This window comes from Pterocles gutturalis, unplaced genomic scaffold (genome assembly GCF_000699245.1).
Source record: "Pterocles gutturalis isolate BGI_N339 unplaced genomic scaffold, ASM69924v1 scaffold53864, whole genome shotgun sequence".
Classification (NCBI taxonomy): domain Eukaryota; kingdom Metazoa; phylum Chordata; class Aves; order Pterocliformes; family Pteroclidae; genus Pterocles; species Pterocles gutturalis.
Window position 1 is genome coordinate 17,606 of NW_010130149.1, and position 15,184 is coordinate 32,789.

Sequence of the window (15,184 nt, forward strand, 5' to 3'; positions counted from 1 at the left end):
TAAATCAGTTTAAAAGTCAGGTAGGGAATTGATTTAGAAGCAGAACAGGTCATGTTTCAGTTATTCCATTGGTGGTAAAAATTAGTCTTGTGCATCCACATATTTTCAGAAAGTCTAGAAATAGATTGGACTTCCATCCATTTCTTGTATTTTGCTTACATACCTTGAAAATTCATCAACTATTATATAGAGTAAATGCAATGAGTGATATGCAAGCTTTCTTCTAACACAGCACAACAAATGCTTAACACCTGGCTTTCCTAAGACAGTACTGGGGATAGGAAAGGTTACACTTACCCACAGTAAAAACCCAGTGAAAGCCAAGACATAAAACAAATGGTTCTGAGTTATACAGAATGTCTTAAAAGATTCGTTGGAATGTTGTGTATGTGAACTCACTTGCTTATTATTTTATATCTAGACCTGCCAGTTGTTTATAAATGCTGCAGTTGACTCTCCTGCCATTGATTACCATGTATCTTTGGCCCAAAGTGCGTTGCAGATCTGCCTCACACATCCTGAACTTCAAAATGAGATCTGTTGTCAGCTTATTAAACAGACTAGACGTCGACATCCACAAAACCAGGCAGGACCAATACAGGTACCCCAGTATTTTATTTTAATGGCATCTATTTCAATAGCATAAGTGTGACGAGAAGCTGTAGTGCCATGTTGTGGAATCTCAGATACACTCAAGGTTTCTGATAGAGTCACCTCTTGTATGTCACGCTGTTCTGCACACACCGTGCATGCTAGGTGGTAAAACATGACCAGCAGACATACCTGTTATCTAGAAACAGGCCATCTCTCAGATATGGACAGTACTTGTGCATTGCTAAAACATCCACAAAGCTTTTTTAATAGACATAGCACATTCATGTCAATTAACACACACTGAAGTTACATATGGCTGATGGAGTTTAAACTAACCATAATCCTTCTTTGCAATAAATTGCTGCTATCATAATCCACTAGCATGATTTTTAAGAGTTAACATGTTGAATAAAATATTTGCAGCCTCACACAAATTTTTTTAAGTCCTAAATTCATGGGGTAGTTTCCCACACTTGCTCCTACTGCAGTGTCTTCCTGAAACAGAGCCGATGCGAGCCTCCATCAAAGTACAAGTATTTGATGAAAGGAAATATCTGTTCCTGTGCTGTCAAATTTATATTTAATACCAGGCAGGACAGAAATCAAGACAGAGAAACCCCATATTCTAAATTTCACTATGATGCATTGATACAGTTGAGAGGAAAGTAGTTGCGACGTTAGTAAGTGTATATCCAGAATACACGAGAGCAGTCTATATTAAGTGAAGCCTATGGATACATATTGAGCAATGCAAATATACCAAAATATTGAATAATTGTTTTTTCAATAGTTATTATCTGCTTAGTAGGAGGACAACATCTTATGAGTTGCTTCATAATGTATATAACAGGAGAGCTGAATGAAAATTGCACAGGCTTCTCCTCGTTTCTTTGTGCTTTGCCTTGCAGCCTTAGTGTTTGTTTTTCTGTGTATTAACTGCTTTTTATACAAACTGATCTGCTTTCCCATTTCCAGCCCCAAAATAACTTGCTGTACACAAGTAAATAGAGAGCATTTTGGCCTCCCAGTGAGATGACATACTTATTTACTCAGCTTTTTCTCTGTTTTGAGGTTTTATTCCTATTTACAGCTGTCTGTTACTCAACATGGCACAGCAAGCTGCAATGCGGCCAGCAGCCACAGCAGAAGTTTTACTTTGTAAGATGTTTAAAACAGTGAATGTCTTCGTTTTGTCCAGGGCTTACAGCTCTTGGCTCTCTGCGTTGGACTCTTTCTGCCCCAGCACCCATTCCTGTGGCTTCTTAAACTTCATTTAAAGAAGAACGCAGATTCCAGGTGTGCCTGAATATTATTACCTAGCTAGTCGACTGGTCTTTCTGAAATACCTTATTTTCAATCTTTCATTTAATATTTCAGATCTTTTTGACATACATTTAAAAATAAATTTCAGTAGAATTGTGCTCCAGTGCTACTAACTGTAGTACATGTTACTTCTATGCATCACTTGGGAAAATTATCCTTTGTTTTAAAAAATATTCTGCAGTGGAACTCTGACTGTATGTTGCAAAACCATGATAACCAAAATGTGGCATTTACAGAAAACACTCCGAGCCATGTTCATCTTTGGCACAATTCTGTTGGTCTCGGTGGACTAATTCTCTTTATAATTCCACATGGAAAAATGTGTTGGAAATCTTGCAGAGTGAAATCTAAGTGCTCCTCCCATTTGTCACCCCCAGAGAGATTTACTCACAGTTTACTATCCTTCCAATCAGTCCCCAAGAATTGCCTTATTTCTCTTTTTGTTACAGGACTGAATTTGGGAAATATGCAATATATTGTCAGCGATGTGTAGAGCGCACCCAGCAGAATGGAGACAGAGAAGCCAGACCTTCCAGAATGGAAATCCTTTCCACTCTTCTAAGAAACCCCTACCACCATTCACTGCCCTTCAGTATTCCAGTTCATTTCATGAATGGCATATATCAGGTAATGTCAAGTAGACCACAAAATCTGAGCTCTCCCAACCCTTGCTATTAGCATATACATGAAGTAGTACATCACAAACAGAACTGTAAGTGTTAAGGTAAACATGGTTAAAGTTTCATCCTGTGCCAGCGCTAGCAACGGCAGGCACAAGGTACTTGTGATCTGATTTGATCAGCAAAGAGTAAAGGCTTAGGAGGAAATCTTTAAAAGAAAAAAAAAAAATTACAACAGAAGTTCTGTTTCTTATTTAACCTGACCACCAGATGAATGAATTAGACTGAAGAAAAGGGAAAGGTATTAAATTCCACTTCCTTTCATCAGACATCTTGAAAGTTAAATATCTCAGTGAAGGCCTGGAAGCACAGCTGTAGCTCCCATTATCAGTCATGAAGGATAACTGCATTTGTTACAGAACAAACACAGCTTCATTCTTAACTCTTTTGGGACTTCACCAGTCAAAGCCTGTAGTGAATACTGCTTCACATCCTGGTTTGTGTTTCTAACCATGAGAGCTGGCTGAAAAGAGTTTTTTAGCAATTCACAGTATTCCTAGACAGAAAGCAAGTTTTTATATGAAATCAAAAGTATATTAAATAAACTTTTAATTTTGGGTCACAGAAGAACTCAGCTTTTTTCCCCGCTCTAAGTTACTTAATTGCTTACCGCTCGCCAATAAAACAGAAAAAACAACATGTATTTAAATCATCCTAAAAGGTTTCAAAATTGAAGTTTGAAGAAGAAAAGGAATAACTGCTCATAGTTATTTATCGGTCAAAAATGTCTACTTCCGAGGGCTACAAAATCTGTAATTAAATATATAAATTGCTTCAGTGGGATCAGCAAATAAGCAATTGTAGTGGTATTGAAAACTCTTGTGTCATTTCTGAAGCCAGATTCAGCAGATTTTTTTTTTTATGCCAACCACTGAGAAGCCTAGAACACAAGTCCAAGATCCATTTTCAAGACATTTCTTTACCAAAAGAGTAAAACATCTTCAACATGTCAAATACAGGGAAACGCCCTCAAAACAGATTTAAGTGAACATCAGCAAATAGTATCTGTGTAAAGGCCATTCTCTGTATCTTGCCAAAATGCTGTAATACTAATAACAGACAAAAATTCAGATTTTGGGAAAAAAAAATTATAAGGCTCTATGTATTACTGACCTAGCTAGTACTGACAGAGGAACATTTGTAAAATGTTTTGGATCAACCAATGTAGATCTCCCACCATATCCCTCTGAAGTTCTACATGATGAAAAATTATTAATTGATTGAAAACTGTAGGAAATTATGGTTTTCTTCATTTTTCAAGTCACAAAAAGCTCAGATACCAGACTGCTCTCTGTTATATAAATTCTGTAGCAGAAATTCAAGTGTAGCAAGTGCAAAGAAACTAGTATAAACAAAGAAAATAAAACCAAAAATATAACATTTTAAAACATTTTAATAGTGACTTTGATTTCATAAACAAAATGCAATAAGGTACAATCTGCTGGTAAGTTAATCATTTTTTGGCTGGAGAAAAACTCCATTGAATTGACCTCCCATGTGGAAATCTTGAATCTTTTCCAGACCCTTTATGGAAATTTTTAATTTCCAGTGACAGTAAGTTATTCACAGAGGATGGAATGCTTCTTATATTCCCACTGTTATTCCACAGGTATCATCTTCCAAAATCTTGGAAGGGGAGAGATATAAATGTGATAGCAAAATACATTTTGGTTGCCTCTTTAGGTTGTTGGGTTTGATGCCTCTACCACAGTGGAAGAATTTCTGAACACCCTGAACCAGGATACAGGGATGAGGAAACCAGCTCAGTCAGGATTTGCACTGTTTTCTGATGATCCCTCTGGAAAGGATATAGAGCACTGTCTTCAAGGAAACATCAAGGTACAACAAAAGCCTTTAATGAGCTTTAAATATAAAACAACAAAATATCTTCATTTTACAGAGCTCTCTTCAGAAAATGTAAAGGAAAACACTTTTCAGGCTGAAAACTGTCTTAGCGTAAAAGGAGCGATTTAAAAAAAAATAACTTTTTCAATTGCTGAAATTCATTCAGTGAATTATATTTAAAAGCTTTGTCCAGGAGACCGATATTATTCCGAGAAGTAACATCTGGGTTAAAAAAGAAAAACTAAGCTGTTACTAATCACAGTTCTTTAAAACTAAAAAGCAATTGGAGTCCAACATGTGTTTAGAGATTTCATTTAACATATAGCTCCGCAAAATGACCACTTGAGGTCCAAAAAGTCACTGATACTGGGGTGGAGATCTTGGGGAATTAAAAAAAGAAAGGGTTCCTTATCTAAATTCAGAATATTAGAGTTCAATTTGGGAAATGTCCAATGTTTGGCTTATCATTGTTCTGAATTCTGAATTTTAGTTCCCCCAATTGCTGGAATTAAATTCTTTGTAGCAAAGAGTGGCAAAATGCAACAGAATCTATGCTTTAGAAAAATATTAAATAATTTTTCAAGCCTTTCAGCAACTAATTAATAACTAATTATTCTTGCTTCTACCAAGTAGACTTTTGCACCCTTTGGCCAATGTTCACAGCTGCACTTTGAGTGACAAGGCACAGTACAACCAGGCCTAGTGACAAACAAGCAGAGTCATCATGATCAGCTCTCTCCCCCCAACAGAATAATTACCATATGGAAAGCAAAATGTATAAAAATATACTTCTTTTCTTGGTAAATGTAACTTTAGAAGCTGTTCACACTAATGCTTCCAGGAAGGCTGTTTTATGAAGGAACAGTGACTTGAAGCCCAGCAGGGCTCCCAGGACCTCCACTCCGCCTCCTCCCCTTCTGCCCACCTACCCATCTACACTCCATCTTGTGAATCACTCTTGCTGCACTTCATAACAAACTTCACACAAACTTTATAGCAGTTATTAGAAAGGATCTGCAAAACTCCAGCATGCAGCAGAAAGAGAAGGCAGAGATCAAAGACATTTGATGAATTATATAACAACTCACTCGGTATAATTACACATTCATTAGCTGCTGCTAAGTCAAGTCAAGTACCTGGCCTTTCCATATAAGCATCTTATGGCTCTTTTTCCAAAGGTAGTGTGTGTGTGTTGCAGGATAAACAAATAACAAAAATGTTTATTATTAAATGATCCAACTAAGAAATGCAAGTAATGTTATCTTTCAGTAAGTTTAAAAATTCAAGCTTTGTATGTTTCTGATGTGTAATAGGTAAAAGATATTAAAATAAGTTGACAATTTCTATTCAGAGGTGTTTTCAAAGAAATACATGGCAAAGTCAGTTTTGTGTTGCTTTCCTTCTAGATCTGTGACATTATTTCAAAATGGGAGCAAGCCTCCAAAGAACAACACCCTGGGAAATGTGAAGGCACAAGGACTGTCCGCCTTACTTACAAAAATAGGTTTGTTTAGGATGTATAACATCTCTGCCTTGTCCCACAATTTGTTTTTAATTTCTGCAGAGTTTCTTCATCTGAAAAATATTGGCTGACGCAAAGCTTGCAACAATAATAGTAAATGGGTGTAACTGGAGATTTTTTTAAAAAATATATAATTACTTTTTTCTAGTTCTTAAGTTGTGAGCAGGGCTGCCAAAAAAAAAAAAAAAAAAAAAAAAGGCAACACTGAATTCAGAAGACTGAAATTAAATATTTGCCCAACTGGTTCAAGTACAAGTGTTGCTCTGCTAATGTGTTTGGATGCTGACGTAAACATGTCACATTCAGAGCAGATACTGCTGATCCTCAGGGCTAATGCATTTCCCTATCTTCTTTATTTAATAACTTTCTGTCTTTTCTGTAGGCTTTATTTTTCTGTTCAAGCCCACGGGGAGACAGAGAGAGAGAAGCTGCTGCTAGTATATCAGACAAATGATCAAATAGTCAATGGACTTTTCCCTGTAAACAAAGAACTAGCGATGGAATTGACAGCTCTTTTAGCTCAGGTAATCCTTGTGCATTAATGACTCACACAGCAGTTTTACAGATGAAAAACTTAAATAAAGAAACTGGTCCAGGTCAAGTGACCTCCACCTTTTACACATGATAATGCAGGCAGTCGGCTGGGCTGGAATCTTTGTGTAAGGCTACCTCTGTACTTCAGTGGAAATTCTTTACAGTGTATGCCGCAGCTGGCACCAGTACGGATAAAATGTGCTTCACCTCCTACACAGTCAGGCCCTCTTTGATTACATATCATTTAATCATGAACCATTTCTTCATTCACTATTCCTGACATGATTTCTGCAAGTTAATACACCAAAGTAACAGCTGTCTAATGAAAGTCTAAGACTCCTTTACTAGGCATGGTCTTGATAAGCTCTGTTTTAGTTTTAAAAAACTAAAGGCTCAAGGGAAGGTTACTGAGAAAGTTATTTGATGGTGTTAATACGTGTAAACTGGTTTGTGTCTGCTGGAGATCTAGCAATCTCAGAACAGAACTAGCAAGTATTATATTTGTACAATTTATACTTGATATTTATCATTTTTCCATTTCTTATAGAATAAGAAAAATAAAATTACTTGCATGACATTTATATCAGTGAAAAATATACATTAACTGACAAACTGGTTTTCATTTTATACTTGGTAAGACAGAGGAAAAGACAGCTTATAATACCCAGCTAGAAAATTGTTCTGGATAACAAAAAATTTCCTGCTTCCTGGTCTTTCCCTTAGGTAGAGATTGGAGATTTTGAACGGCCCTTCTCAACTCCTGCAGGGCAAGTCACTTCCCAGTCTAAGTCCAGTCAAACATTAAAACAAGTTTTGGAGAGATTCTACCCTAAGAGATACAGACATGGTTGTTCAGAGGAACAGTTAAGGTGAGATGTATTTTGCCGTTCATATTCTCTAAAAATCTATGAGTGAAATGAGGAGGTTTTAAATTGCTTTTAGGTACAATTTGCCATATTTGCCTAGACCTGTGTTTGAAACTCATTTTCTTACCAAACTGAAGAACTCATTTCCTCTGTGTATTTCTGATCTAAACAGAGGACCATCATTAAGCACGCCTTCTAGCAAAAGCTGTACAAGTTACTACATAGTGTTACAAAACCCAGAGATTTTGAAATTCTTATTTTTATTATTCAGCAAAACTAAATTAAGTCTGTGCACAGACTGCTGAAGGTAAAGGACACATGGATCTGATCTGACTGTTTGCTATTCCAATATGAAATCTCTCGCAGCTAGGCAAATTGGCAATACATTAACTCATTAACTTAGTGGACTTGCCAGTAAGGTATCAATTTAAAACAAGTAATCTGCAAGTCTTTTCAGTCAACACGTATTAACATAAAGAAGAGCAGAGCAGTGTAATAAATCATCCAAAGTCGATGATATAGCAATTTTGAAGTCCAGTAAACATTATAGAAATGTTTTAACTTGTTCATCACTACAGGGTTGAGAAAGTTCAAAGCTATTATTGTTTGCACAAAGTAACGTTATTACATACTCAATAGACAATAGGGACATTCAAAAGTATACACACAACAAAGTTATGTAATTAATTTCAAAGAACAAAATATAAGAGGCCCTGGTTAGACTAACTCATGGAGGATAAGTCAAACATCTGTTGAACTGTTCAGGTAGTCTCTAAACTACTAATTGCCAGAGCTGGACGTCTGTGGCAGGTAAACAATCATGCTGGACCTGCCCTATTGCTAATATTCTTTTGCTAAGGGTGCAGTTTGACTTCATAAATGTCCAGTAAGAATAAGCTGCCAGTGAAAGCTCTCCCTTTACTATATGCTCCCCCTCCCTTTTCTTGCTGCATCTATTAATCCTGTGGCTGCCGGGTGAGTCATTCCTGCAGGTCAATGTGCTAGAAAGGTATTCTGGGGTGGGTTTTTCTGGAGGATTAGTTTTCCATGGGATCAGTTTATTGAACCAGCTCACCATGGGGCCACAAAAGAAAAGAGCTAGTGTGAACACATCATGCGTTGAAGCACCCTTTTTGGTAGCAGCACCCAGATACACTAAAAAAGACTAACGTTAAGCCATGTCTTCCACATCTACTACTAGCCACAGGTAAAGATATGTGCTAAGCTGGATGGATTTTTGGAATGACAACTGGCGTAGCTGTTCAGTACTGATAAAAGGTAGATTGATTATCTGTAGAAACACATTAAAAGCTGTCCTAGACTTTTTCCTTTATGCTACATCAATATTTAATCATAATGTTGCAGAAATTAGAAGACACTTCATAATTTTCATGTGCATAAAAATATTAAATGACATTTTGGATTTATTTAATACTGTAAAAGTGATGTTGTATTAACTTAAATTATCATTTTAATAAATAGATTCTTTTTTGCTCATTAAACTCACTATGGGTAAGCATTGAAATTCCTTTCAATAACTAAATTACATATTTCATTTCAACAGACAGCTTTGTCAGCGATTGTCTACAAGGTGGATGGCTCTCCGGGGGCACAGTGCTGCAGACTGTGTGCGCATTTATCTCGCTGTAGCCAGAAAATGGTCTTTCTTTGGTGCTAAATTGTTTGCAGCAAAAGTAAGAAACTTATATTGGGGCTGTTTTAATATAAATATAATTTGCAAATAGTAATACCTTTTTCTTGAAAGTGAGTGCGTTATACATATGCTGATTGAATCTCTTGTCAAATTACTAACTTGTTTAAACCATATACTGGTGAAATGAAATAGCCATCGTACTAAGTTTACCATAATAGTAACTTTCCAATACACTTATTGCTTGTTTTACATTATTAATCTAGGTGGTATCTTTTCATTTTCTTGTATCTTATTTTGAGATAGCCTTTTGTTTCAGACTTTTTTTACCTGACAACTAGTAGAATATTGAAAAGGCATCATTAACTGGCTATGGAAGCTGACCCTTGCAGAAACACTAAATGTTGTTAAGCGTATTTAGAGCACTCCCTTCCATGCTGGCCTCTCTCAATTTCTCTTAAACCACTAGTACCTGAATTCTCTTGATTCAAATAGTGGCTATGTTAAACAAAACTGTCACCTCGCCCCTTATGTTTTATTAGGTAATCCCAGTATATATCTATTAAAAATTGCTTATCAGCACTCTGTTCTTTGCATATGTAGACATATGTGCTAGTGAACAAACTTTAAAACACCTGAGTTTTTTTTTTTAATTAATGAAACTATACAGTTTGTTGGACTAAGCACCAGGAGAGGCTTCAAGAGGTGGGGGAAGCTGAATTCACTGTTCTGCTACTGGCTGTCTACATGGCTTTGGGCAGCTACTTCAATTCCTTTACATCAGTTTCCTCCCAGTGTAAATCTCAGTAAGATCTGTGGATGGAGAGAGCTCTGGAGTAGCTTATAGTTAATAATTATTTATATATTGCCTTATTTTGAAGTCATAATTAAAGAACATTTCTCTTTGTAGCCTATAGCAACATCCTCAGTTGAGAAGTCCTTCTTCATATGGTTTGCTGTACATGAAGATGGCATAAGTATCCTTGATTACACCTCTATGGTAAGTGAAATTTCTTTTTTACTTGTCGTCAAAGTAGATTGTAATACTGAGCATAAGGAGAAATTCACCGCCATACTACATAAAAGAAAGCATTAGCTTTCCATGCTAAGTTACCTAGTCTTTCCCTTCAAGCAAAAATTCACTCCTTTCAAAACACTTTAATGTTACAATCATCGTAGTAGCACTAATAACAGAAGTAAGTAATGAATTATTTGCACAGAATTTATTTTTGTTTATCAGATACAGTTTTTATATCTTTTAATGAAATATTAATGTTTTAATCATTCAGATGTCAGGAGATCCATAGTTACAGTCTTACAATAACATTAATTTTCTTTTCTTGGAGACTTCATTTCCATTATTATTCATAATACATATACTCTGCAAAGAGCAGTTACTTTAAAAGATTGTTATTTTCATTTTATTATTTTTTATTTAATAGTAGGTAATATAACCCAGTGTTATTTAATTATGTCATTTTAGTTTCTGATTTTTCTTTGATTCGCAATAAAAGTTTTCACAGAAAACAACTCATGGTAATCAGTGTAAAAATGCAGTGCCTGAGAAGATCCCTGCTTTAATTTATATCATGCAAAGAAACAGAATGGCATGGTGCTATTAGCAAGTGCTAATACTGAATATCAGAAAATTAAAATCTCAAATTTATAATTGTACTGATTTGGGCCTTTTCATTATGTTTCTTTGCAGTTAAAGAAATAATAGAACAAAGAACATGAGGAGAGCAAATAGCATCTCTGTTCAGAGAACAAGCAAAATGAGCTTGCATCAGACTGCAGAAAGCTCTATGAACACTATCTACTCATAGAGCTAGCTATGGCAGGGCCAGTTTACAGTATCAGCAGGCCTTACTTGCCATTGAAGAAATGCTCCGTTTCCAGGGAATATTCTGATTTTCTGTAGGAAAGATCAAGGATATCAGAACTGATGTTGCAAAGGGTAGTTAGAGAAAATGCTATTTCAAAATAAGGGCAGAAAGAGGTTTAATAACCAAAGGACATTAAGTCAGTTATTGTACAGATATTGTCTTACAATTAATTTAAATGTGAACATCTGAACCAAATTAATATGAGTCATAATGATAAATTAAATGCTAGTCATAGACTCAAAGGCCACCAGTGTGGTGTTGAACACTGAACAGTAAGAGTCGAGGCATGGAAGGCGGACAAGCCTTGAAGAGCATATGTTTCCTCAGAGATGTGAAAAAAGAGAACAGAATTTAATTCCATTTGCGTGTATATGAACTATATCACTGCACAAAAAGAAGTCCTGGAGTTAAATTTCTTTAGATTTCTCATACTCTTCTGCCATTTCATTTATTTAGACACTGCTTCAATTTCAAATGGAATTCCTAAGATTAACTTCTCTCAAAGTCAGTCAAGACTTGTGTAAATTGAATTACACACTTGAGTTGAAACCTGCTTATAGTATCTTTGATCTAATAAATTTGGAATAGAAACAGAGGTCGAACTTAAAAGAGTTACCATCTGCAATGGAAACTCCTCATAGTGAAGATCTGAAAGAGGCGATCCCAAAATTTACAATAAATTTCAAGATGCATAAGAGCCTAACAACAACATTCTGAAAAATACATGTGTAATTATATTTTTAAACAAGTATTTGTCATAATTTGTTATTTCCTGCATTGTCCTGCTTATAGCTTTGTGTTTTGTTTCTTGGGTTTTCTTTTTTTAAGCGATTAACAGTTACATATACATATAAGAGTCTGATGACTTTTGGAGGCTATCAAGATGATTTTATGTTGGTTGTTAACAATGCTCAGACTAAGGACAAATCAACTGAAAAACACCTTTTTGCCATGACAAAACCAAAGGTTGGTATATTACCTGAAATAGTTTCCCACCATCTGCTACTTGTCTGTTTTTTCTAGGGGTAATCCTTAACACATGTGAAAGATGAAACACCTTCTTTATTCGTAGCATTCTCAGCTTATTGACTTTTGCCAGATGGTTTTAGGGAGTGAAACAATTAGTAATGTAAGAGCTAACAGTCATAATACTGATGTGTTCCTTTTCATGTCCTTGTCTGTAACATTCCAAATTTTTCATAAAAGAATAAAGAAGGCTGTTAAGGACAGGAAGTATATGCAGTACCTAAAAGCTAGTCTGTTTGTTTGATTAGCGCCAGAGATAATTTTTAAGAAGGTACACTTGTGTTTTACAGGGTAACTGTAGAACATAAGATCTGAAAGATTCTTAAAAATCCTAGGATATTTTTATCTTTGGTAAAGGAACTGTTCATGCTTTTTAAATCTAGATGCCCTCCTTCACTGGTAAGATTGACTATATTTTTTTTTTAAAGCAAAGATTTAAAAGTCTTTTGCTGTTAGTCAGAACAGCATTTATGAATTTATGAAACAGAATACAAAATTCCACAGAAAAATTGGGGTCAAAACATGACTCTTCACACAAATAAGCATAGTACAATACATGTGTTCAGGTTTCCCTCAGATTGTGCCCTTATAGACAAGTTTGTGTGGATTGCAAGGAGAAAATATGGTAAAAGGTCCCAGAAGTCATAATTCCTTTTATCCACCCTGTGTCTTTAGTTCTCTGAGCACTAGATATTTTCTAGCAAAACTGAGGGAACACATCATGAAAGCTTTTTCTAAAAGCATCATCTTTCGGACTTCAAAATCTCTCTCAGAGTGAAAGAAGCCATCTGTTTGAATCATTTAAGGCTGTGGAAGACAAAGTATCTAGGATACTGATGGGAATAACATTACATTATTTGCAAGAAGCAATAGAAAAAAGCTCTATTAGGCGTTTCCTCTCTCCCCATCATTAATTTGTTTGATAAAGTACAAGTACTTTTCCAGCTGAGGGTGATTGTCACTTACTAAAAAGTTAGCTATTTTTTCAGCAGTCAAAACACATCACTGTATTTTTCAGAGAGTTTTCTATGTTCCTGTTATAGATCCTTGAGATCACTCTGCTGATTGCCAGCTATATTAACAACTTTCATCAGCTGAAAGGAGCTGCTCATCACCTCTCTGCTCCAGCATTACTGACACCTCAAAGTGGACAGAAACTCAAGGAAATGGGGAGTCAGCCACTTCTTGCGAACAACAGACCAACTAAATGTCCCACTTTGTTATGAAAGGATTATATATCATGATAATGCATCTTTGTTACAGGGTTCCGACAGTGATTGAAAACTTTCTGATGTACAAGATGTATAGTATAAGCAGGTCCACAAACAAAATAAAGGCGGACAGGTTTACATTCATTTCAATGGTGTATAACAGGAGGAGCCCTTAATTAAAGCCCTGGCCTGAACTGGAATGATGATGAGCCACAGGGGTGGCTTGTTCCCTACAGCTCAGAAAGAAATCTGTCTGTTGATAGTGATGGTGAAAGGTGGCCTTGGGAACAATTGTATAGATTTTAGTAGTTTTCCACATATTTACTCAGGGACCAAACTGGCTTCAACTCTTCATCTCTTATTTTTCAAAATTATGTAAGTTGTATAACCTTCATTTTGAAAAGAATTTTTGTTTAAAAAACAGTCAAACACAAAATATTTTCCCCTTCCAGCACCCCTCCTTATTTGCAATACAAGCACCAGGGGACTAAAAAGAACGAATTATTTGATTTGTATAATTGTTCCTCCTTCAAAAAAAAAAACAGAAGCACATCATGTAACTATTATATAAAGAGTATTCTCATGATACACTATAGCCTTTGTTATACAACTATTTTACTTGGCAAATCTTCAGCCTTGGTCTGGTAAATTTCTAAATAATCCCTCTCTGCCCCAGCCTTTTGGAAAAATCTAAATTCGACAGGCACTGTATTTAGGATAGTTTTGTTAAACAAGATCCCGTACCTAATTTCTTCTTTAATCCAGAATAATAATATAATACAGATGCAAGAATGACTCACAATTCAAAACACATGAATGACACAGAAAGCCATTGCTTGACCTGTTGTGAGTAAACTTGGAGACATATGTGACATAAAATCCATGTATAATGTGTATAATGTGTATACATTAATTCAAAATAATATTTTGTAAAAGTTGTGCTTCTTTTTTACATTTGTATCTACCAATTTCATATTATAATACAAGTATGTTCTTGCACACTGAAGATATAATGCTATATCTGCACTACTGGACCTAGGAGCACTTCCCAGTTTCCTTTTTAAGCCTCAGTGCTACATAGGGTGAAATATATAGAAATTACACCTGTTTTTTCTTACAATCCTCATATTTTCATTACCATTCAAAGAAACCACTTCTGCAGGCTCTGAGATGGATCAGCAGCATACCCTAAGAGATGACTGAGGTCCAACCATAGAGAAGGTAGTCAAACATAAATCACGGATTTATACACATTTCACAGTTTCCACTTCTGCTCTTGCTAATGGTCATGAATTATCAGTCACTTACTGCTAGCACTCATCATTTTGGGTTTCTTTAATTACTTTAAACTGGAGTAATTTCACAACAATTAATTTCAATATTTGAAGGTTGAAAATATCCTTTGTTTTATGACATTTAAACATTTCTGATATATACATACTCATAGTGAGAGAAAAGGAATTTTCATGTTTGCCCTCTATGAAAGGTAAAGAGTATCCTCCTGAAGAATTAAAATAGTTTGGAAGGGAGATCACAGGTTGTGAAAAGAACATGCTCTTAAAAAAGTGGAAAGACAAACTGGCAAGCTGACTTGATAAATATGTTTCTTCTGAAAGCTCTCAAAGTCCTGCCGTAGCTACATAAGTCTGCAGGACTCAAGCACCATTTTATGAATGGTGCTATGGGCCAATGCCTTGTCTTGAAAATTACAAGTAAATAGCAAACATACTATATCTTGGTGCTTTCACATTTGCAATGTGGAAAGAGCTTCCTGGTAACTCTCAACCTTTAGTGGTGGTTGTGGCACTAGATCCTTGTCCTTCAACGAGGCAGGGGCAGCAGCAGGAGGTTTACCTCCTACGGGGCGGCTGATCTGCCGTCATCTACTTGGACTTTAGCAAGGCCTTCGACACCGTGTCCCACAGCATTCTCCTAGAAAAGCTAGCGACTTATGGCTTAGACAGGAACACCCTTTGCTGGATAAAAAACTGGCTGGATGGCCGAGCCCAGAGCGTCATGGTGAATGGGGTTAAGTCCAGGTGGCGG

At 35.9% G+C, this 15,184-nt stretch overlaps 1 protein-coding gene across 1 annotated transcript in view; it reads left to right on the forward strand.

Moving 5' to 3' along the window:
• The window catches only part of PLEKHH2 (pleckstrin homology domain containing, family H (with MyTH4 domain) member 2), a gene marked incomplete at its 5' end in the record, with an annotated part of 29,851 nt that extends 16,547 nt beyond the window's left edge, over window positions 1-13,304 (forward strand). The window contains 11 exons of the mRNA XM_010080103.1: window positions 422-601; window positions 1,793-1,890; window positions 2,367-2,544; window positions 4,281-4,436; window positions 5,849-5,946; window positions 6,347-6,488; window positions 7,222-7,367; window positions 8,929-9,058; window positions 9,926-10,015; window positions 11,730-11,867; window positions 12,971-13,304. Of these exons, the coding sequence (XP_010078405.1) occupies window positions 422-601; window positions 1,793-1,890; window positions 2,367-2,544; window positions 4,281-4,436; window positions 5,849-5,946; window positions 6,347-6,488; window positions 7,222-7,367; window positions 8,929-9,058; window positions 9,926-10,015; window positions 11,730-11,867; window positions 12,971-13,153 (1,539 nt within the window). The remainder of the gene's footprint in view (window positions 1-421; window positions 602-1,792; window positions 1,891-2,366; window positions 2,545-4,280; window positions 4,437-5,848; window positions 5,947-6,346; window positions 6,489-7,221; window positions 7,368-8,928; window positions 9,059-9,925; window positions 10,016-11,729; window positions 11,868-12,970) is intronic.
• Window positions 13,305-15,184: the final 1,880 nt, after the last annotated feature.